Below are 25,271 nucleotides of genomic sequence, written 5' to 3'. Positions count from 1 at the left end.
GCAGCCTCAATTGTGTTGTTCACATGTTTGGAGACAAGGATGTATTGACTGAAACAGGTCGCCAGGCCAGGCTTACAAACTGATTTCTCATAAACCCTAATATTTTAATTAGAATATACACTCAATCTTTCCCAAGCCCAACATCATTAGGTAATCAGGCTCTAATCAAAGGAGAAAAGCAGAGGACTCTGGATCCCATGGCACTCTGCTTTTGATTGTCACATACCACATCGTTCAACAGAAGAATCAGTGTTCAATACTGAAGACGGCAAAGTATATTGTTTTTTTTTGCCAACATCTAAGTACTACCACTTATCAAATTAACCAAGATCTGTTGGATATCACTATTACACTGTGTTTACACTGAGTGATGAGGACCACCAGTTAAGTAAAACTTGCTCATCCTCAACATGAGCAATTCTCTAATAGCAAGAAGATGGAAATTTGAGACGATGCAAAAGTATCAGAGCAGAGAGCATCTACAGAGAGGGAATAAGGGATTAAATGTTTTAGATCAATAATAGTTCACCAGTCAACAGATGTTGCCTAACCCACTGAATGTAAATATTTGGACTGTGTATTTCTCAGTGAGATTAAAGGCTACAGACTGATGGTATTGTATTCAACCTTTAATACAGATACAATTAGAATGCAGGAAAGTATCGATCCCTTTCAATAAATCTAGGAAAGAAAACAGACTGAATAGATATCAGGTCAAAATTCTATTGATTTGTACTTGAATGAACAGAACTCAAACCAAACCTCTCAGAAATATATAAATATGGTTAACTATACATTCACAGTGTCATATACCTTAAGTTCTCATTAATGATTTTGAGATCAATAATGTTGATGTTTAATTTTGGAGACAATATAATGGATCCTATATTTAGATAGTTAAAAAGCACTTTTGAAAACTATGATAGTTAAAATATTCACAATGCAAAGATAATAAATCAGGTGCTCAATGTATATCTTAACCTTCAAGTAGTCTGCATTAGCAAAAAAAAGGCTCAAATTTGACTTCAGTTCTGTGGTCATTCATACTAAAATAAATAAAATTTAAAACACAAGAAATTCTACAGATGCTGGAAACGCAAAGCAACACACACAAAATGCTGGAGGACCTCAGGTCAGGCAGCGCCCATAGCAATGAACAAACAGTTGATGTTTTGGACTTCTTCAAGACCGGAAAGAAGGGGGAATTCACCAGAATAAAAAGCTGGGGGGAGGGAAAGAGGGATAGCTAGAAGATTCAAAGTACATTTACTATCAAAGTATGTATTCATTATACAACCTTGTGGTTCGTCTCCAAACAGGCAGCCACAAAACAAAGAAAACCAACAATTTTTTTAAAGAGATCACCCAACACCCAATGTACAGAGAAAAAAAGTCACGCTAACAATAAACACAAGCAAATCGCATTCTGAACTGAAGTACACAAAGAGGATCTGTCCACAGATCATTAGTTCCATGCACAGCCCAATAACCTCACGGATTAGTGAGCCGAACTGGCCCATCCCGCCCCTTGGGACCCAACACCTTAACCTTTTCAATCAGGCCCAAATGTCACCCAATCATCAGATTCAGTTGTTTCGATGTACTCTGGGTCTCGACTCCACCACCTCAATTCAGCTAACACCAGGCCTTTCCAATTTGGACTGCCGCTTAAATCAATGGAGTCTCAGATCTATGTCACTCTCAGTGATAAGCCCACTACTTCACCTCGCCTCTGCCACTTCGAATTGCCTCCAAGTCCAAAGGGTATTTATAGGCTATTGTTTGTGATGATCAATTACCAGGGAAACAGTGATTAAGAAAGAATTTAGTTTTTTGTTTCATTGGCCACCAGCCAGAAGTCTCTGAGATTCACCGGTGCCATCTTAAACCGGAATTGGTGATAGGTGAAGGCAGGTGGATGGGAAAGGTAAAGGGCTGGAGTCTGACAAGAGAGGACAGTGGACCATAGGAGAAGGCAAGGAGGAGGGGCACAAGTGGAAGGTGATTGGCAGATGAGAAGAGGTAAGAGGTCACAGTGAAGAAGAGGTGTGGCAGAGGGAAATTTTTTTTTACCAAAAGGAGAAAGTGATCTTCATGCCATCAGGTTGGAGACTACCCAGATGCAATACAGGGGTTGTTCTTCCACCCTAAGGGTAGCCTCATCATGGCACAAGAGGAGGCCATGGACCAGCATGTTAGAATGGGAATGGGAATCAAAATTAAAACGTTGGGCCACCGGAAAATTCCATTTTTGGCGGACAGAGTGAAGGTGCTCAATGAAGCGGTTCCCCAATTTACGACAGGTCTCACCAATGCGAAGGAGGCCGCAATAGATGACCCCAACAGACTCACAGGTGAAGTGTTACCTCACCTGGAAGGACTGTTTGGGGCCCTGAATGGGGGTAAGGGAGGAGGTGAAGGGGCAGGTGGCCATTTGCAGGGATACATGCTGGTAATTTAATACAATTTAATGTTATTTAATTTGGAACCTAATGCAGATTTCCACTGGTTACAGCTGGGTTAAAAATAACTACACTAATTTGCTGCACTACAATGTCCTCAGCTGAAAATGATTCACCTCTTTAATGCCTTCAGCAAGCCTATCAATCACACACAAGGGAAAATGAGTTGGAGCTTCCCTCTCATGTCCCTGTTGAAGCTTGCCTGAATCTGGGCAAATAATAACCGTGTGGCTACAGATTAATGTTTTCCCCATCATTTTGGGAAAGGTTTGGTTCCATTTCCCATTAAAGCCTCATTGAGATCACAAAACTAATTACATGGAAAATAATGAAAGTAATATTTAGTCAAATAAGCAGATAACCTGAATCCAGATGATGGTTCCTCCACTCATATATACACTCAGTGGCCACTTCATTAGGTACACCTGTCCCCATGCTCTTTAATGCAAATATCTAATTAGCCAATCATGTAGTAGTAACTCAATGCCTAAAAGTATGCAGACATGGTCAAGAGGTTCAGTTGTTGTTTAGACCAAACATCAAAATGGGAAGAAATGTATCTCAGTGACATTGACGGTGGAATGATTGTTGGTGCCAAGTGGGGTGGTTTGAGTACCTCTAAAACTGCTGAGCTCCTCAGATGTTCATGTCTCGAGTTTACAGAGAATGGTGCAAAAAAGAAAAAACATCCAATGAATGGCAATTCTACGGGTCAAAATACCTTGTTAATGAGAGAGGTCAGGGGACCCCCAGCACCCAGGGCATGCCCTTTTCTCACTGTTACCATCAGGTAGGAGGGCACACACTCAGTGATTCAGGAACAGCTTTTTCCCCTCTGCCATCTGATTCCTAAATGGACACTGAACCCTTGGACACTCCCTCACTTTTTTAATATACAGTATTTCTGTTTTTTGCATGTTTTTTAATCTATTCACTATACGTATACTGCACTTGATTTACTAGTTCAAGCTGACAGGACAGTGTCAGTAACTCAAATAATCATGTTACAGCACTAGTGTGCAGAAGAGCATCTCTGAATGCACAACATGTCAAGACATTGAAGTGGATGAGCTACAGCAGCAGAAGACGTGTTGCACTCCTGTACCTACTAAAGTGGCCACTGAGTACAGTTTGGTTATATTAAAATCTGTGACCAAAGAAACTGGAGAGAAATTCTTGTCAGAATTTTTTCATGCTTACTTCAAAACCTCCTGCACACAAAGAAACTAGAACACTACATCGGAGAATTCACAGACCTTAGAAGATTCCACAATGGGCCAATTATTTCCGATGTTACAATATGTGTATGCAATTAGTAAAGTAAAATTTGGATTTAAAATTGCTAAATATAACAGTTAAAGATCATTTCACAGTATAATCAAAAAGTCATCAAGATTACCAATGACTTCAATAGACATACATCTCTTGGCTTCCACGTGGGTCTCATTAATTAATACTAAAAAAAAATCAGCCCCATTAACATATTCAAGACAAAATTACAAGTTTTTAGTGCTTCCAAGACTTTCATAGTTTCTTTGAAAATTCTGCACTGTCATTATAATCCAATTTAAGCTTTAGTAAAAGAAAAATGACATTGAAAATGTGATAATTAATTCTCTTTACTTTCCAAGTTAATAGGGAAGAAAATTTCTGACCTGGGCAACATTAGGAGGTGATCAGAACAATAATAATTTTCTTTAAAGAGAACTTATAAATGCATTTTGACACAAATTGTTCAACCAGCCCCCAAATGTCAAATATCTTCAGGCTCAGTGAATCTAATTAGAGGGCATGGCTTTGCATACTGGCATAAACCTACACTTATGTGTGAAGAAACTCCGCCAAAGATGCTATTTAGTTAGATTGCTGCCTACATGACGATCTTATTTTTTGGTTTAAATGATCATCTACAGCCATAACAGAAAGAAACTAAGCACACAAATAAAATCAACAAAATGTATCACAATATCATCAGGTGATTAACATGGTCAAATATTCAGAGATTACTTCACAGCAACCGCATTACAACCATATTACTACAATGTTTTCATTTAAATAAGATAGTGCTTGTACTGCAAACATTAAAAGTTGTTATGGAGTTCACCTTTCAAAATTATTAGCTGCTTATTGCAGGCTCGAGTCTTTCGGAAGTATGTTCTTAGTCACTGATGCAAATTAAAATAAACTAACTTAAGGGGCAAAATATGTGCAAAATAATGTATTTTCACACCTGCAAAATTGGTCCAATTTATTCCTCATATCTAAAACTGTCTCACCTTAAAAACAAAGCAAATTTACAGAGTACCAATTCACTGGTCCATCCAACTGGGAAAATCAGTCCAGCACGTTTGTAGCATTAGAGAGTATCCAGTATAACCTCACTACCATTCTTCCATATTATGCCTTTTTACAAACTTGTCTTGTTCCCTGTTATACTATTGCTTCTTTCTCAATGCCTGCTAACAATATAACTATCAGAGGGTGCTGTTTGTGTGTATGTGTGAAATTATTTTAACTTCCCCCTTCATCTTCTCACAGTAATACTAATCCATAGAAAGCTTCTGGAAATATCACTACCATATAGTGTATTAGCCTTACAGTGAAAATATTTACAATTTAGCTAGTCAAGGATATTGCAAAAAAATCAATGGAAAATTCAAATACACATTAGAACAGATTCACAAATGTCTGTAAGTCAAGGCATTTATACTGCATGTATGAGCTAAATGATTTTGTTCAATAAAAACATGCATTGGCTTTAGATTTAAATAATGCATTCCCTTCACTTTCCGCTCATGATCAAATTTTGAGCTAATTTACATTATTAAATCCCAACTGATCACAGGCGAAGCTATTAACATTAACTGGGAGGTGAAGTATGCATTTCAGTTTTCTAGCTTCTTTAGAGTTTAAAGTACTACTGCTTAAAAAAATCTGAAGTTCCTAAAAATTATGAGACAAAGCAGCTGATTAAAAATGCAGTTTGTTTTCTCAGAAAAATGTACCCCTATATTATATACAGTAAAGCTTGTCACTCTCAATTTCAGTTTCCACCACTTGCTAGCAGTCTTGTGAAACGGAGAGCAGAACATGTAAGTCTCTCCCTGCCAGTGCAAGGCCTCTCCAACAGCAAGCCTCAGGTAATGCCTCCTTGCTGGCGTCACACAGAAACTGAACTCCTTTTGGACTCAGAGGATGGGGAGGAGGTCTGGCCCCTGCACACGTAGCATGCAGCCTCACCAGTGTGTGGACACACCCTGGTGCTTGTGAACCTGATCCCCAGCTAGAGGTAAATAGCTCCACTACCTCAGGAGAGATGAAGGCTATGGGAGTAAACCCAGATAGCACCCCAGAGTGGAGCCCCTAAGGCGGCTGGGCGTCATTAAACATCCTTCCAGCAGCTCCTGCAGACAAGATGTGCCAAATGTATTGCTTCATAAGCTTTCCTTTGGACTTCACTGGTGAGGCCAAGAGGTGGATCTTGATGACTGGGCATCTCAGAATCTCCATACTTTCTGCCCAGGCTTGTGAGGATCATCATCACCCACTGTCCTTTGAAACACAAACACGAGGAAATCTGCAGATGCTGGAAATTCAAGCAACACACACAAAATGCTGCTGGAACGCAGCAGCCCAGGCAGCATCTATAGGGAGAAGTAATGTCGACATTTCGGGCCGAGACCCTTCGTCAGGACTAACTGAAAGAAAAGATAGTAAGAGATTTGAAAGTAGGAGGGGGAGGGGAAAATGTGAAATGATAGGAGAAGACCGGAGGGGGTGGGATGAAGCTAAGAACTGGTAAGTTGATTGGCAAAAGGGATACAGAGCTGGAGAAGGGAAAGGATCATGGAACGGGAGGCCTAGGGAGAAAGAAAAGGGGAGGAAAGCACAGAGGAAGATGGAGAACAGGCAAGGAGTGATTGTGAGAGGGACAGAGAGAGAAAAAAAGGAGGGGGGAGATAAATAAATAAATAAGGGATGGGGTAAGAAGGAGAGGAGGGGTATTAATAGAAGTTAGAGAAATCAATGTTCATGTCATCAGTTTGGAGGCTATCCATATAAGGTGTTGTTCCTCCAACCTGAGTGTGGCTTCATCTTGACAGTAGAGGAGGCCATGGATAGACATATCAGAATGGGAATGGGACTTGGAATTAAAATGTGTGGCCACTGGGAGATCCTGCTTTCTCTGGCGGACTGAGCATAGGTGTTCAGTGAAACGGTCTCCCAGTCTGCGTTGGGTCTCACCAATATATAAAAGGCCACACCAGGAGCACCGGACGCAGTATACCACACCAGCCGACTCACAGGTGAAGTGTCGCCTCACCTGGAAGGACTGTCTGGGGCCCTGAATGGTGGTGAGGGAGGAAGTGTAAGGGCAGGTGTAGCACTTGCTCCGCTTACAAGGGTAAGTGCCGGGAGGGAGATCGGTGGGAAGGAATGGGGGTGACGAATGGACAAGGGAGTCGCGTAGGGAGCGATCCCTGCGGAAAGCAGAAGAGGGGAGGGAAAGATGTGCTCTGTAGCCCTTTTGCCAATCACCTTTCCGGCTCTCAGCTTACCCCCACCCCCTCCGGTCTTCTCCTATCATTTCTCATTTTCCCCTCTCCCTCCTACTTTCAAATCTCTTACTATCTTTCCTTTCAGTTAGTCTTGACGAAGGGTCTCGGCCCGAAACATCAACAGTGTTTCTCCCTATAGATGCTGGCTGGCCTCTGCGTTCCACCAGCATCTTGTGTGTTCTTTGAAACAGACAGATGCCAACCAACTATATATAAATGGGTGATGATGATCATCATCACAATCCTGGGCAGCATTTGTTATACACATATACAATCTTCCACATTATATCTGTCCTCCTAGAGGGAGTTGACAGGAGAAATGGAAGAACAATCAGCAACACAAGAGGTTCTACAGAAGCTGGAAGTTCAGAGTAACACACAAAATGCTGATGGAACTCAGGTCAGGCAGCATCTATGGAAATGAATAACAGTCAACATTTGGGTCTCAACCAAAACGTTGATTGTTTATTCATTTCCATAGATGCTGTCTGACCAGCTGAGCTCCTCCAGCATTTTGTAGGGGAATTAGAAAGTGCAACATCAGAATATCACTTAATGAGACTTTGTATCAAACATTTTGGACAGCATAAGTAGAGTGAAAATTCTGAAGAAATACATACAGAAATAAAAGAATTTGATAGGCTCAATGCCCTTTGAGACTTAGACATGACACTAAAATATTATTTCTTTGCTACATCATTGAAGTAAAAGGAAAAAAATAACTACTTGGTTCTAATATTAAACAAGCAAAAATAGATTCAAAACGATAGGATCCAAAAATAGAAATTCATTTCAATTGACTGTGAAATTGTGAAATATATCACAAGTGACTTCTGGAACATAGAAATATGTGTATTTTTTCAGATCTATTCCTAACAAATTGATCCTTAATCTTGTCAATTATGGAGCTGATAGAAATGCTGATATAACATATAACAACTTGTCATTGTCAGAAAATTGCTGCCTTTCTATTTTCAATTACTTTTCTGAATTGAAGCTTCAGGAAAGCTTTTCTTTGTTTTACGAGGCTATTTCTGCAGGCTTTGAGTAGCAATGCAAATGCCTAAGAGAGAGTGTAACCAATAATGCAAAGGATGATGCAAACATAAAGGATTCATGTCAATCAGATTACTATTTCTAGCAAGAATGCGCTCTTACAAATCTCCTAACCCAGGCAAAGTTGACAATATGTTTCTGCATTTTGTTCATTACTATTGAGAAGCTCTTCAGTGCTCAGGACACCCAAACATTAATTGTTCTGTCTTTCTCTTCAGCAATAGTTGTATATAACAGTTTAGACTAATTTTATTCTCTGTTAAGGAGACCGCTACTTGGCAGGCATTGAATACAATGCCTACTTTAAGATGAATCCCCTCCATCTTTGAATTGCAGTGGAAAAACACTATCAATAATCTGATAACTAATTAGGCTCATTGGAGTCATGAGGCAAAAAGTCCTGGAGCAGATCTATTCCCATCAATATTCACACTTCGACCTTTAAGTTCAATAACCAGAGCATTCCTCCAAAGTCTCAACTAACAAACTATCTTTCTATCTGCCTTCATAATAGATCAGTTCTATTGATATTAACACTGAAGACCAAGTGCTCTGTAACGGCAACCTATTGGTTTATGGAACCTCTCAACATCTTGCGCTTATCAAAAGCGGAATATACAAAGGTTGACAAAAATTCAGTGCAAAAAGCAAATTTAGTACAGCCACAAGATCTCACAACTCTATATAATTACTTTCTTCAGATGAAAGTCAATAACAGATAATTGTACATTTTTGCTAAACTTAACAAATATATAGTAACTTGATTTCTGTTCCAAAGAACAGGAAAAAAGATAAATATCATTTGAAATAAACAACCTGGAAGCAGCTTGATGAAATATCTATTTTATTAGCCCTGAACCCAAATCAGTGGGGGCCTGAAAAATAAAATTACAAAATGAGTTATTGAAGACTTTTTGAAATGTTCATTTGAATCTGATCATTGCTTTATTTCATTTTAAAATACATTTTATCTCCATTTAGCTCTATATTCCAGCAATTACTTTATTTACATTATATTTTTTGGGCAAAATAAATCTCATGCACTTGACAACCACTAAATGGGAAACAGATACTGAGCCAGGGGCAATGAAGATGGATGTACATAACTTAAAGCAAAAAATGGGTTGAGGTGAAATTTAAAAATGGTGGAAATGTAAGGGAATTCCAGCAATATACTCAAAATGCAGGAGGAACTCAGCAAGACAGGAGGCATCCACTGGAGGGAAGAAGTAGTTTATGTTTTAGGGTAAGACCCTTGATTAGGACTGGGAAGGAAGAGTCTTGATTCAGTCCCTTCCTTTCCAGTTCTGATAAAGGGTTTTGGCTTATAATATCAACTATTTATTCCCCCCCCCCCCCCCCACAGCTGTGTTGCTTAAGATTTCTAGCATCTGCTGAATTGCTTGGGAATTCTAGTTAGGGACTATGTGACATAAAAGGAAAGGTAGACAGGGAGCTTGAACAAGGCTACAGAAACACACTGAAATCACACTTGATTCCAGAGTTTATGTAAGTCAAGCTAAATGGACAAAGTGAAATCAATATTTGAAATATACAGTAGATTCCAGTCAATTGGGCCGCGGCTTATTTGGGACACTATGTTGCTTAATTAGGCCAGGAGACTGTTGCCAAAGTTTCTAACTAGCATCAGTCACGTGCACTTTTGTGGCTGCTAAATTCTACACCATGCTTAGAGCAAATTTTAAATAATGTAAATTGTGTACTTGTGTTCAAAAAGCAGTGATTTTTGTCACTGATAGTTGGTGAGAAATAGCAGTAAGACAATTCTGAACTGTTTTGCTCACTGTGAGTTCAAATGTTAAGGCTTGGAGATGCCAGAAATAGCCAGGAGTGAAAATGAACTGACTTCACTGCTTTGTTAGGAATTACGAAGAATTTGAAGGTTTCAGTCTATTTTATACTTATTTAATTATGTCCACGAAACTTCAGCTAATTAGGGCAGCCACCTAACTGCTGTATTTGTTTTTTTTAAAAAGATATTTAATGAGATGCTACTTGCAAGGTTATTACAAAAGTTTAGGATCATGAAAATTGGTGTACAAATCTGGCCAAAATTAAAAACTGGATAATAAATAGGAAAGTAAAGCAATAAACAGGTCAATTGTTAATACAATTGTGATAAAATGAACAGCAATTTGCTTTGGTAAAGTCTTCCCTTCATTATTAGAAAAAAAGCATTAACTTTTCTGCTTAAAGTTACAAACTTTATTTAAAAGAAATGCAAATATTGATTACTAGCTGCACAGTACGGAACACTATTTCTGTACCTATCACCAGCGGTGTAACAAATGTAGGCTAGTCCCTACAGTGCAAGCAGGACTATACATTCTCAACCCTACAACATTAGCAGTGCCTCAGCTACATTTGTGCAGCAGATCAGGTTAACTAGCAAACAACTGGGCTCTTGGGTCTTTACAAATGTAAATAAACCCTGCATAAAATTTAAATGAGCACAGTCATTGTAATTAAACAGACACTATCTGAAAATCTGACCATGCATTCTAATTGTATTAAGTTGACCTAAAAGGAACAAAGCTGCACAGCCAACAAGATGTTATTGATGCACTGATGCATGTAAAGAATCAGAACTTTAATAAAGTCAGCTTCAACCAATCCATAAGCAATCTCAGTAACAATAAAGTTAAGGATAAAGTATTTCTATACCAAGATGAGAAAATCAGTCGCAAGAGGTGTTGCTAATTGCATTTATAATCACTTTATTTTGCAAAGATATTTCATATATTCTAAACTAAAATAATTATGTCATTCATGTTGCCAAAAATTGCTTCATTTCTATCTCCAAATCTTTGAGGTTCTGACCATCAAAATAAAGTGAATTTATTTATTATCAAAGTACATATGTGTCACTACCCTGAGATTAATTGTCTGGCAGGTATTAATAATAAGACAAAAATACAAAGAATCAATGAAAAACTACTCACAAAGACTGACAAACAAAAACACTGCAAATACAAAGACAACAATAAATAAATAATACTGAAAATATGAGTTGTAAAATTTTTGAAAGTGAGTCCATACATTGTAAAATCAGTTCAGAGTTGAGGTGAGTGAAGTTATCCATGCTGGTTCAGGAACCCGATAGTTGAAGGGTAATGACAGTTCCTGAACCTGGTGATATGGGACCTCAAGCTCCTGCACCACCTTCTCAAAGGTAGCAGTGAAAAGGGAGCATGGAGATCAGGTATCATAATGAAGTCATATGCAAGATAGTTGCTTAATTAAATGTAACTAGCCTGAATATTTTTGACTGATTATCATAATGTTGCAAGCTCTATTGTTCTTCAGTATACACGAGGAAATCTGCAGATGCTGTAAATTCAAGCAACACACACAAAATGCTGGTGGAATGCAGCAGGCCAGGCAGCATCTATAGTGAAGAAGCACTGTCGACATTTCAGGCCAAGACCCTTCGTCAGTGTTTGTGTGTGCTGCTTGTTCTTCAGTATTATGCTTTGTCTATTTTTATTGTAGAATATTACTTATACAACAATTTACAACAGCTTCACTTGAGTTGAGCTGTGAATTCTCTTCTATCCCATTTGAATAACTGCTTGAATACTCATTCACAGAGAACATTGAAAACTTCCAATATAGTTATTGGCTTTCTCCATGTATTTAATCATGCTATAAAATATTACAATTATTACAATTAAAATTTTCTAATTAAGACTGGAAGCATTTATCATCAGAACTATGGGAGGATAACAAAAGTTGTTCAGAATAATTAACTTCTGTATGTATACTTCACTGAGTTCTATTGCACAGGTACTTAACTTTACATGGTAAAGAGTTTAGCTGCTGCAGCTGTTTAAAATCAAGCATCAGCCTGAGGAAGTCTACCAGATGAAAAGCAAAATGACTTAGCTGCACTCCCAAATCAATATTATACAGAATGCTTCAAAAATTATGAACATAAAAATATTCTGGATGTTGAACATTTGAAACATAAACAGGAAAGATGGTAACAGCCAACTGATCAGGTATCATCAGTAGAAAAAGAAATGGAATTAATGTTTTAGTTCTAATTAGTAGTCAGTAAATCACTGCAGGACACAAGAACTTCATATTATATCATTAAGTTTGAAAGGAAGTTTGTGCACTTCCCTATCAGCAATGAGTTTGGGCATTTTCAAACACTGCTAAAAGCAATTTAACTTTGGATATAGTCTGAATGACTGGTCAATATCATTGAGTCATTGATCACCCTGACACAGTGGTGTCAAGAAAACAACCTCTCCCTCAATGTCGCAAAAACAAAGGAGCTGGTTGTGGACTACAGGAGGAATGGAGACAGGCTCACCCCTATTGGTATCAATGGATCTGGGGTTGAGAAGGTAACAGCTTTAAGTCCCTCAGCATACACATCATTGAGGATCTCACATGGTCTGTATGTATTGGCTGTGTAGTGAAAAAACCACAACTGCGCCTCTTTGAAATCAAAGAATATGCAAAGGTTGGTGACCATGTGCAAAGGAGGGTGATGAAAGGAGTTGATGATTTGGATTTCTTCATAGGGGATGAAGCAATGGACAAACCTACTAATGCAACAAAGTGGCCTATTCGCCATGGCATTGTTGAAGACTGGGATCTGAAGGACAGATTTATGAAACAGGTTATTTTTAAATACCTTAGGGCAGAACCAGAAGACCATTATTTTCTTTTGACTGAGTCACCATTAAATACACCTGAAAATAGAGAATATTACTGCCGAGATTATGTTTGAATCTTTCAACGTGCCAGGTCTTTACATTGCTGTCCAGGCTGTCCATGCCTTAGCTGCTTCATGGATGTCTCGACAAGATGGTGAGCGATTGTTGACTGGAACGGTTATTGATAGTGGGGATGGTGTCACTCATGTTATTCCAGTGGCTGAAGGTTATGTGATTGGTAGCTGCATTAAACACATTCCTATTGCTGGTCTAGATATTACGTACTTCATCCAGCAACTTTTGAGAGATCGAGAAGTGGGCATACCCCCGGAACAGTCCCTGGAAACTGCAAAGGCAGTAAAGGAACGCTTCAGTTATGTCTGCCCAGACTTGGTGAAAGAGTTCAGCAAATATGACTTTCTACAGGGCATAACTGAGAACATCCTGATTGGCTGCATCACTGCCTTCTATAGATCTAATCCACGGAGAGGATTCTCACAGGCTGCATCACTGTCTGGTATGGAGAGGCTACTGCACAGGACTGAAAGAAGCTGTAGGAGGTTGTAAATTTAGTTGGCTCCATCTTGGGATTAACCTACTGTTATGATCCCAGCCCCCTCCTTTGTGAGAATCGCAAGAGCACCCGTTGAGGGGGGGGTCAGTAGACCCAGGAAGTGAGAGAGAGAGAGAGAAACGTGCCAAATTGCACGTCCCACCCGGGATGCAGAATAAGACGACAGCGACTATTGTCTCATGGAGACCACGTGAAAAGCCCTCGGGCAAGGTGGGCTGGTTGAGAGAGAGATTGCATCATCCCAACCTGATTGACACTTGCGACCCCGTGAGGAAGTATAAAGGAGAGTCCCAGGGGGACAGCCCCCTCAGACGCACCAAGAAGACACGAGAGAGTGTTCCCACAGCAGCGGGAAGCCATTCTGAAGGAAGCCACGTGCGTTAGATTCCAGGATTGGAATTTGTGGCTGGAATCACAGAAAACCGCTTTTAACTAACATCGGGGAGAGGAAACCAACGCTCCCCCCGACCCCCGATTTCACGGAAGCCTCATCAAGACTCGGCAAGTTCTTTCTCTTCTTCCCCAATCTCTCTCTCTCTCTCTCGGTCACCCCACGTGAAACCCAGCGATTTTCAAAGGGCTGAGGCCTGCAGCCTTCTGAGTGACTTTTATATTTCCAACTGACAATCTATTAACCCCTAGACAACCGTAGAGCTCACTTCTTAATGATGATTATTACTATACCCGCGTTTTAGATTGAGTGTTGACGATGTGCACTATCTGAATGTATGTATTAACCTTACTTTTGTGTCCCTTTATAAATAAAAACGTTTGAAAATAGTGACATCAGATTTCAACGGACCTCTCTGTCTTTGCTGGTAAGTTATCCAGTTACGGGATACGTAACACTACAAAGTACCCAAGACACCTTCAAGGAGCGGTGTCTCAGAAAGGCAGCATCCATTCTTAAGGACCCCCAGCACCCAGGGCATGGCCTTTTCTCACTGTTACAATCAGGTAGGAGGTACAGAAGCTTCAGGAACAGCTTTTTCCCCTCTGCCATCCGATTCCTAAATGGACATTAAACCTGTAAACCTTACCTCACTTTTTTAATATATATATTTCTGCTTTTTGCATGACTTTTAATCTATTCAATACATGCATACTGTAATTGATTAACTTACTTTTTTCTTTATCTTCTATATTAGGTATTGCATTGAACTGCTGCTGTTAAGTTAATAAATTTCACGACACATGCCAATGATAATAAACCTGATTCAGATTCTAGTATGGGAACTCAATCATAGGACTCTGCAGACAGTGGTGCAGACAGCCCAACGCATCTGTAGATGTGAACTTCCTACTATATAACCATATAACAATTACAGCACGGAAACAGGCCATCTCCGCCCTTCTAGTCTGTGCCAAATGCTTACTCTCACCTAATCCCACTGACCTGCCCTCAGCCCATAACCCTCCATTCCTTTCCTATCCATATACCTATCCAATTTTGCTTTAAATGACAATACCGAACCTGCCTCTACCACTTCTACTGGAAGCTCATTCCACACAGCTACCACTCTCTGAGTGGAGAAGTTCCCTCTTGTGTTACCCCTAAACTTTTGCCCCCTAACTCTCAACTCATGTCCTCTTGTTTGAATCTCCCCTACTCTCAATGGAAAAAGCCTATCTACATCAACTCTATCTATCCCCCTCAATTTTAAATACCTCTATCAAGTCCCCCCTCAACCTTCTAAGCTCCAAAGAATAAAGTCCTAACTTGTTCGATCTTTCCCTGTAACTTAGGTGCTGAAACCCAGGTAACATTCTAGTAAATCTTCTCTGTAGTCTCTCTATTTTGTTGACATCTTTCCTATAATTCAGTGACCAGAATTCAGTGACCACTATTCAGGACATTTACAAAGATTGGTGTGTAAAAAGGGCCCAAAGGTTCTTTGGGGACCCGGGTCACCCCAACCAAAAACTGTTCTAGATGCTACCATCCAGAAAGCGGTACCGCAGGATAAAAGCCAGGACCAACAGTTTCTGGGACAGCTTCTTCCACCGGGTCATCAGACGGATTAATTCACGCTGATACAATTGTATTTCTATGCTATATTGACCGTCCTGTTGTACATACAATTTATTACAAATTACCATAAATTGCACATTACACAGTTAGATAGACACATAATGTAAAGATTTTTACTCCTCATGCATGTGAAGAATGTAAGGTCAATTCAATTAATTGAATGACAAATCTACAGTAGAAAAACAGGCCCTTCAACTCAACTTGCCTATGCTGAATGTGATATTTACCTAAGCAAATCCCATTTTCCCGCATGAGACCCATATCCACTTAGCTGTCCAAATACCTTTTAGTACATTGATTGTATCTGCATCTACCACTTCCTCTGGCAGCTCATTCTATATAACCACCACCCCGTGTTAGAAACCTGCCCCTCAGATCTCCTGCAATGCAAAGGAAGAATGGAAAATATCGCAAACAAGAGAAAATTTGCAGATGCTGGAAATCCAAACAATACACAAAAAATTGAGGAACTCAACAGGCCAGGCAGCATCTATGAAAAAGAGTACAGTTGATGATGAAATGGAAAATATTGCATTAGCATCCTTCACATTAGTGAGCACAACTTCATGGATTTTTGGAATAATTTCGAAAGTTTATAAAACTAGCTTCAACTCTTTAGGCAGAACAGAAGGCAAGCTTAAACATTTTAACAATTTTTTTCAGTTATTTCTGTTCTCTAGCTCACATGCTTTCCATTACAATCACCTCACTGTTACTGATGTAACTGAAGTTTCTTGGGACTAAAGGCTCTAAACACACCATTTTATTCACTCATTCTTACTATCACCTTCATTACTTCGAAACCAAGTTTTATAATCATTTTCACTACCAACTTGCCTGCTTTGAGCAATACATTTAGAGATTACACATCTTCCCTCAGTTACAAGGTGGCACTGGTGGTATTTTGTGGGCTGATTTGAACTTTGAGTTCTTCACCTACGGATTTCTAAAATCCAGAAGGTGTAAATGAATCACTATATAATCATCCACGTTGTTTTTTTGCACACTAGTTGTCCACCCTGTTGCATGCAATCTTCCGTTGATTTTATTATGGACATTGGATTCAGAATATGCTCGCAAGAAATGAATCTCAGGGCTATATCTGATGATGTACATGTACTTTGATAAATGTACTTTGAACATGTTGCCTTTACTAAGCTTAAATCTTGGTTCTTTATTTTATTTACCTTGGTCTATATTTATTTACTTGGTTGTTTAGAGATACAGTGCAGAATTGACCCTTCCAGCCAATTCCCAGAAACACCAATTTAACCTTGGCCTAATCATGGGACAATTTTCCATAACCAATTAACCTACCCAGTACATCTTTGGACTGTGCGAGGAAACTGGAGTACCCAGAGAAATCCATGCATTTCATGGGGAGGACATACAGACTCCTTACAGATGACATTGGAATTGAACTCCTAACTCTGATGCCCCCAGATGAAATAGTGTCATATTAACCCCTATGCTACCATGGTGCTGTGAATCTAGGTGGTAGGCAAACAAGAACAGCAACCATGACTAGTTGCTAGTAATATGGGAAAGGATGGTTTTGATGTAAACAGGTGCAGATCACAGCTTTTATTTTACTGAATGAACACAACTACATTCAGTATATGGAAAACAAACACTGCTGTAGAAACCCTGCTAGTGTAAACTGACTTTTCATCAGATATTCTTGTTTCAGTACATATGTCACACCACAAGTTATTTGCAAAGACACTGCAAGAAAGCACAGTTTACATGTTAGATTTAACACTTGCCTAATTTAACACTTGTGGTTTGTTACTTGTTTTGAGTTATAATATCCTGAACAGTAAACTCAAAGACTTTTAACACTGAATCTGAAAATATCAGTACCTAACACACTTCAGGAACTTGACAAGATGAATTTTCATTGCCAAGTAATTACAATCACAATAGAGTTACAGCTAGCATAACACTATTACAGCACCAGCAACCCAGGTTAAATTCCACTGTTGTCTGGAATGAGTTTATAAATTCTACTCATCACTGAGTGGGTTTCCTCTGGGTGCTCTAGTTTCTACCCATGTTCCCAAGATGTACATGTTAGGTTTTGTAAACTGCGGGCATGTTACATTCGTGCCAGAAACATGGCAACACTTGCAGGCTACCCAGCATATATTTGGACTGTGTTGATCATTGACACAAATGACTCATTTCACTGTATGCTTTGACGTACACGTAACAAGTAATCTTAATCTCTAAAGCTAATGGTGAATCTTGGGCAGCTATCCATTCAGCCACCATTCCCCATAATCCTATTAATAATAATTAAATGAAAATAGCATTTCAAGGTTTTTTAATATTTTCTTAAAATCAGCTATAATCTTGTTGCTAACTAGCTGTGTACAATTCCAATGCAAATTATACGTATATTAAGTTATAGGAAAAGTTAATCACCTAGTAAAAAAAATACATTTTATTTCTGAACAAGGACGAACAGTCAGCAATGCATTTATAATCTGTTCTTAATTGTTCTAAAATAGTGAGGACTCCAAGTCCACTGACTACAACAAATATTTTTTTTTAGATCAATTCAGGCAACAGAGAAAGAAAACAATGAACAGTGATTTTGAATCTCATGAGGTTGGACCTGATAGGGGAAGAGTTCTTCCCTGCAATGAACTCTTGGGGCTTTCATAACAATTCAACAATTTGAGTTTTTTTCTGATCTCCAATTTACAAGTTTTTCTGAACTCAGTTCCAGCACATCTTGTAACGGATTTTGTACTCCCATATACACAGAAACCTCCCCAGGCAAATATCATCGAAGCTTACCTGTGACTGTCACTAACATAGATGCCACCAGAGGCCGATTATTATCCAGCTCCCGACTTAGTCGCAGTTCTCCACTTGTTTGGTTGAGGATCATTAAGCTCAAATCATTTCCACGTTCAAATGTGTAGAAAAGTCTATCCGAAATATCAGGATCATAAGCTGGGATCTTCCCAATGATCCCTGAAGGAAAGGTGTTTGACTTATTGGATATATAGTTGTTGAAAATGATTTGGAAGTTCTTAAGAACAGGACTATTATCATTCTGATCAATCAGGCGAATGTGGACAGTAGCTCGGCTCACAAGGGGAGTAGAAGTTGCTTGCACAACAATTACATACTCAGATTTTACCTCATAGTCCAGGTCAGTAAGAGCTGTGAGTTCTCCAGAAAATATATCCATCTGCAAGATCTCTGGAATATTGCCTTCCACAATTTGGTACATAATTTGAGCATTTGATCCCTCATCTGGGTCAGTTGCTGTGATCTGACCCACCACCGAACCAACAATGCTGTTTTCTTTTACAAATACCTCAAATTCATCAGCAGGAAATACGGGTGCATTATCATTGACATCCAAAATACTGACGTGAATATGAACTGGTGTCCTGTGCACAGGGATCCCCCTATCTACTGCATAGGCAGTAAGATCATAAATTGGAACAGTCTCACGATCAAGCCTTCGGACAGTTCGGATAATCCCTGATGTTGGTTCAATGGTGAAATCCCCATCCCCATCTTCTCCATTCTGGAAAGTATACTGCACCCTGCCATTAGCATGGGCATCGCGGTCAGTGGCTGAAATCTGCAGGACACTGGTAAAGGGTGGAGCATCTTCAGACACTGACCCTAGGTACTGAGGATTTAAAAATACTGGTGAATTGTCATTGACATCTTTCACCATGACTTCAACATAGGTAGTATCAGATTTCTGTGGAATCCCATTGTCTTTGGCAGTAATGGCTAAAGTGTATGTCATCTGATCTTCATAGTCAAGTTCTGTCTGTAAAGTTATAGCACCTGAATCAGGATCAATTCGAAACTGAGGAATGTTGTCCTCCAAGTAATAGGTAATCCTAGCATTCTCTCCAACATCATCATCTGTAGCACTAATTACCACTACAGTGCTCCCCACTGGACGATCTTCATTGACATTCACTGAATAATGTGCGCTCTGAAACACTGGTCTATGTGTATTGGCATCTGTGATATTGACGTGTACGTGGCATGTATCATGAAGTGTACGATCAGAAGCTGTGACTGTTAATACATAGCGCCTCTCCTGCTTATAATCCAAGGGCAAGGCAAGTGTTATAAGTCCCATGCCAGCCTGGGTGCTGATACTGAAGCGATTTCTTGTATTTCCACCTGTGATCTGATAAGTGACCACCCCGTTCACATCTCGATCAACTGCAGTTACAGTCAGTACACTGGTTCCCACTGCAGCATCTTCATTTAAACGGATAAAATATTCTTTCTGTGTGAATTCTGGGCGGTTATCATTGACATCCATTACTGTAATAGTAACACTTGCAGAAGCAGACAGAGATGGAGATCCATGATCCCTAGCTTCAACACCAAAGAAATAATGTTCAACAGATTCACGGTCCAGTTGTGCACTCACTGTTATCCAGCCTGTTCCACTGTTGATCACAAAAGGCGAGTCTGGAACAGTGTCTATCAGCCTATACTCTAAGCGGGCATTTTCACTATAATCCGCATCCACTGCCTGGATGTGAATCACAGAGTGTCCAAGAGGTGCATTTTCAAGGACTGATACCTGAAATGGGGTACTCACAAAGATAGGGGTGTTATCATTAACATCCACCAGCTGAATACTGATCATTCCTGTATTGTTGGATAGGGGAGGCCGCCCAGCATCTTGAGCACGAACTCGCAGGGCATATTCACGCTCTACTTCAAAATCTAAAGATGTCACCACCTCAATCACACCAGTAATACTATCGATGGAGAACTGACCCCTGCTGTTGCCACTAATTATGTTGTAATGGACCAAAGCATTATTATCCTTGTCCAGGTCTGTGGCAGTGACTCTCAAGATCTCTGTATGAGGCCTGATGTCTTCTCGCACCTGGACAATATACCGCTTCTCACTGAACTGAGGAACATTGTCATTTTCATCCAAAACAGTTATGTAAACTTTTACGGTTGCACTTTTAGGGCCTGGGTCTTTGCCTTGATCATTGGCCTCTACAAGCAAAGCATATTTCTCTATGGTCTCTCTATCTACAGATCCACGGGTAGTGATTAAACCAGACCTGGCATCTATATCAAAAACTGAATGCGACGCTTGCTGATTCACAAATCGATACCTGATATTGGCATTGGAAGGAGAGTCTACATCTGTGGCACGGAGCTGCAAGATGGGGTACCCTTCCTCCACATTCTCCCGAATGGTTTCCCTGTATTCAGTTTGTTCAAACACTGGGTCATGATCATTGGTGTCACTCACTGTAATGGAGATCATGGTGGTGGCGGAAAGACGAGGGACTCCATGGTCAATAGCAGTAATTCGGAAATAGTGCAGATCCATGCTCTCTCTGTCCAATACCTTGCTAGTGGAAAGCAGTCCTTTCTGAGGGTCAATTGTGAAATAATCCATAGATCTGCTGTCCATTAATGAAGCCATAGAGTAAAATAGCCTCCCAGCCTCCCCGGTATCTGGGTCCACTGCAGTAATTGTGATTACAGGAGTCCCCGGAGGTTGGTTCTCTGCCACCTGAACCTGGTAATTATATTGCGGGAAATGAGGGCGACGATTGACCGATCTACTAGTTCTGATTAGCGGCAAGCGAAACGCAGCTCTCTTCCCCCGCTTGCGAATCCTGGGATTAAATACATTATACCAATTAGTTTCTGTGACGTTTAACGGGACTGGTATTGACGGGTCACTTTTTGAATTGCTTCTTGGTCTGAACCCAGTGTGCAGAGTTTTTAAATGAGCTTTGGCAGATTTAAAAAACAGGAAACTGAGAAAGACTTCACAGCTGGAAGGACGAGGAAAGTTTGCCTTGGGCAGCACCCCGCAGCTTTTCGTTCCGTCCTCAGTATTGCAACGATTTACAGCAGAATCTATTTCTCCGTCTTCATCGGGAGCTGTCCACAGCGCCTTTGGTGCTGAAACATCTCGGTTCCGACAATACTTTCCCGGCCACGAGCAGAGTTTCAGAAAACGAAACAGGCACAATTTAAAACAAAGATTGCAGTCTTGTTCAGGCAGAAAGCGACAAATAAATATGTTCATACAATCAATTTTAGTTTCAATTAAACGTGACCAACTTGTGCTGTTTCTATCAGGCCGATTCATGCACACGATAGTACATTGATTCATACGTCGGTGCAGTTGACGGGCTAAAGTGTGGTTGGTGCTCTGAATCTTTTCCTGCTCTGCGCAACATCTGTCCGTGTTCTTAGTTGTGCTTGAGAGGTGGCACCGGCAGAAATGATTTCTAACGCTACCCAGAGGCAAATTTATACATTGTTTGAAGCACTCTCCCAATTCAGCATTCTTCCCTTCATTGCCCAGGCAGTCGCACGCTCCCGTGACATACAGGCTCTTCCAGATAACCTCTTTGTAGTCCCAAGTAGACCCGACCCTCATGCCAGGCCGGACGCTTGACTTGTTCTTGTTGGTGTGATGACTTGGAAACCAGCTCCAACAAAATCTCCCCGAGCTATTGTCCCAGTGCTGGCAGAGTGGGATGGGAAGGGGCTGACGGAGCAGGAATCTTGCCGTGCGCTCCGAGCGACCCTTCCTCTCCGAGAGCAGGGAGCAAAGGCCTTCTTCAGCTAGCAATAAAACGTAGTGACCACGGGTGTTGCAGACACCCCAGCAGCGGTGCACGCCGTGCCAGAGTTTGGCACGGAGATTCCCCGCTTCTTGGCTGTCTTCGACGAGCTGAATACACCAGTCCTTGACACTGCTCCATTGTGGGACAGTTACTGACCTTCCGCCTTGCTCGGCCTCGGTGCACCGAATCCACCAGTCCGGCTGGCCAGCCCGCCGCCCCGCGGCTCGGGGGCTTCTCCACGCTTTGCCTGTGCGGTAGGCCGGGACTCCCGGCCACCGTATCGCCGCTCCGCCGCCCGCCTGCAGTCTCCGAGGTGTTGGCAGCCCCAGCCGGCTCTCCGCCCAGACCGTTTCGTCTTGGGCCGGCAGCGCGAACAAAGGGCTGAGCGGGAGCAGGAGGAGGAGGAGAGACAGGAGCCCCGTCGCCATCGCCATCGCCGGCGCTCCTCGGCCTCGCTGCTTACCCTGTCCGCCGGTGCAGGGCCCCGTTCCGCCGTCGCCCACACCGCTCGACATCCACCTGCGGCCGGCCGGCCGCCCGCTCAGCCCCCTCGTTCGCCCACGCTCGCTCCCGCGCGCCTCCTCATCCTCGCTCCACTCGCCTCCAACATGGCGCCCAGAGCCGGCGCGCACCACTGTCCGCTCGTGCTACAGCCCAACTTCCGCCTTCACGGAGCCCCCTGTGACCATTTGGGAGAGGTGAGCGCTGCCTTCATCATTGATACTGGCAAACCGTGAAAACACCGCCCCCCACCCCTTCCTGGTTACTCTTCTTTGCTGTGAACTGAAATCATGTAGGGCAAACAGAAAAAAATGTTTTCAATATGATAAGATAACTCCGCTTCTCTTTCCACACCCATTATGAATTTTGTGTATTGATTTCAGATCACCAATTTCCACATTTCTTTAACTTTGTAAACAAATAAAGTTTAAATTCTACTGGGCAAAGAGCAATACGGCGCGTAAACAAGCTCTTCCATGCTGACAATTTGGACCATATCCTTTGTCCTAGTCTTGTAGCTATACATATATGTACTAATAAGTCCTCGTTAAGGGTCTCAGCCCGAAACATTGACTGTTTATTCCTTTCCATATATGCTGCCTGGCCTGCTGAGTTCCTCCAGCATTTTGTGTGTGTCGCTCTGGATTTCCGGCATCTGCAGAATCTCCTGAGTTTATCGTGTACTTGTCTAAGTATCTTTGAAATATAGCTGTACCTGCCTCAATCACGTCTCTGACAGCTTATTTCGTATTCGCACCTCTCTCCGCAGTGTTTCAGCGCAAAGAAAATTCAATAAACAGCACCGTATTATAGAACATGTCACATTCAGTCAGAGATTCAGAATTCATTTCAGGGTAGGATTAAAAGATGGAGCATGGAGACGGAAAAGAAAACAACGAAAAGATAAAAACGTAAATGCCAATACAGCATCTCAAAGTCCCGTAAGCCACTGTGTTATAGAAGTAATTTCTATTACTTTTTGATAGATACTTTTGGATAGAGGCCCACCAGCACTTCAGGGGAACTAGAGGAGATAATAAGTATATTGTTTTTCTGTCGGTAATCCGAAAATAAATTAAAAGGGGAACTTTGATTTCTATATAATAGACGTGTAACGATATTTTGTTACGTATCCATGAAAATTGCATCAAAGTTCCTCCTTTTTAGTATTCAGCCAGCGATGTTCTCCTTTGGCAGAGAAGAGGTTAAACAGTGTAGCTATAGCGCCAGCCAGAAAAAGGAGACAAAAGACAGTCGGGGTGCGAGAATTACAAGATATATGATCAGCTTTTGCTGTTAAGTTCTCAGTTAGTACGGTCTGTCTTGTGGCGGTATTGTTGTACTGTGTCAGTTCAGTTCGGGCTGTCCTGATCCTGCTGACTCTCTGCTGCTGCATCTGCTGCTCCTTCTGCCTACAACCGCAGGTTCTCCTCCTGTGAATCTTCCCACTCCTGCCAAGTTTTCTCAGCCTTCTGCTGTTTACATGCTTTCATGGTTATACAGTCTCCACTCCTCCTTTCGCGGACTCTCGGGATAATGCTTCTTCCTGCTACCTTTTGCAGTGATTTCTTTACTCTTATTGCTACATATAGCTCTAGTTTTCTTGGCTATCTACATGTCAGCTATTTCTCTTGGCCTTCCAAATCTATACATATTAGACTGGGAAGAACGCACTGAAATCAAAAATCGGCATGAACATTTATTTCTCTGACATATCTCTATCTCCCTCTTTTTCATGCTCCATTCTGGCTTTTTCAGTCAGGAGTGAAAAACTTCTTCAGTCTTTCCCACCAATCACCTCTCAGCTTCTCCCACCCACCCAACTCCACCCCTCCCCCCAGCTACATCTTTCATATGCCAGACTGTGCTTCTCCCCCACATCCTATTCTAGCTCTTTCCCATTTCCTTTTCAGTTTTGATGAAGGGTCTTGGTCTGAAATGTCAATTGTTTATTCTGCTCCATGAATACTGTTTGATCTGCTGAGTTCTTCCAGCATTTTGTGTGTTGCTCTGGAATCAATACAACATATTTTAATATTTTTTCTCATTGTACATCATGGATAAGTATACATGGTAGCCAATTCAAAATTTCTGGAAAATGCACCATATAAAACATGATGGTTTGAAAGTTTCCAGATGATATTCTTGGAACCCCACTTGAGCAATAAGTTCTATAGAAGCCCGGTGTACTCCGTTCCTTAAGGAAGGATTTGAAAGCAGAGGAAGGAGCAAGGAACATTTCCAAAGGATGCCAATCGGGTCGAAGCTTCAAGGTAGTGTTTGAAGAATCCAGGAATGCATGGTGGAGAATAATTGCCAAGGTTGATGCAAAGCATGGAGCCATTTATTGCAGTAAAGGAAGTCAGCAGAAGAAAAAACAGATTTATTTTGAATATAATGCAATTTCAAAGACTGCTAAAACATCACTAAAATCAAATCTGGGTTTTATTTAATAAACAAATGGACATTACAACATCACATGATCTGCTGTACTTACTGTACACTTATGTCTGTGTGGCTAAGCATAGCTCCATTGCTATACTCAAGTTTGTGAATGGGGCCACTGTCATCGGCTGACTCAAAGGTGATGACAAATCAGCATGTAGGAGGGAGGTTGAAAAACTGGCTGAGTGGTGCCACAACAACAACAACAACCATAAAACCACAATTTCTTACTCAGTGCCAGCAAAACCAAGGAGCTGATTCAGGAGGAGGAAGCCAGAGCCAGTCCTTATCAGGAGATTAGAGGCTGAGCCAGTCCTTATCAGGAGATTAGAGGCTG

At 41.0% G+C, this 25,271-nt stretch overlaps 1 protein-coding gene and 1 pseudogene across 1 annotated transcript in view; one reads left to right on the top strand and one right to left on the bottom strand.

Annotated features, from left to right (window-relative positions):
• LOC132377873 (cadherin EGF LAG seven-pass G-type receptor 3-like) overlaps window positions 1–22,503 on the bottom strand; it is a 511,939-nt gene extending 489,436 nt beyond the window's left edge. The window contains exon 1 of the mRNA XM_059944310.1: window positions 18,180–22,503. Within this exon, the coding sequence (XP_059800293.1) occupies window positions 18,180–22,503 (4,324 nt within the window). The remainder of the gene's footprint in view (window positions 1–18,179) is intronic.
• LOC132378124 (actin-related protein 3-like) lies at window positions 12,561–16,098 on the top strand (annotated as a pseudogene).
• Window positions 22,504–25,271: the final 2,768 nt, after the last annotated feature.

Source organism: Hypanus sabinus, chromosome 19 (assembly GCF_030144855.1).
Source record: "Hypanus sabinus isolate sHypSab1 chromosome 19, sHypSab1.hap1, whole genome shotgun sequence".
NCBI lineage: Eukaryota > Metazoa > Chordata > Chondrichthyes > Myliobatiformes > Dasyatidae > Hypanus > Hypanus sabinus.
Note: the sequence above shows the minus strand (reverse complement) of the source record. Positions and strands in the feature narration are given on the sequence as shown.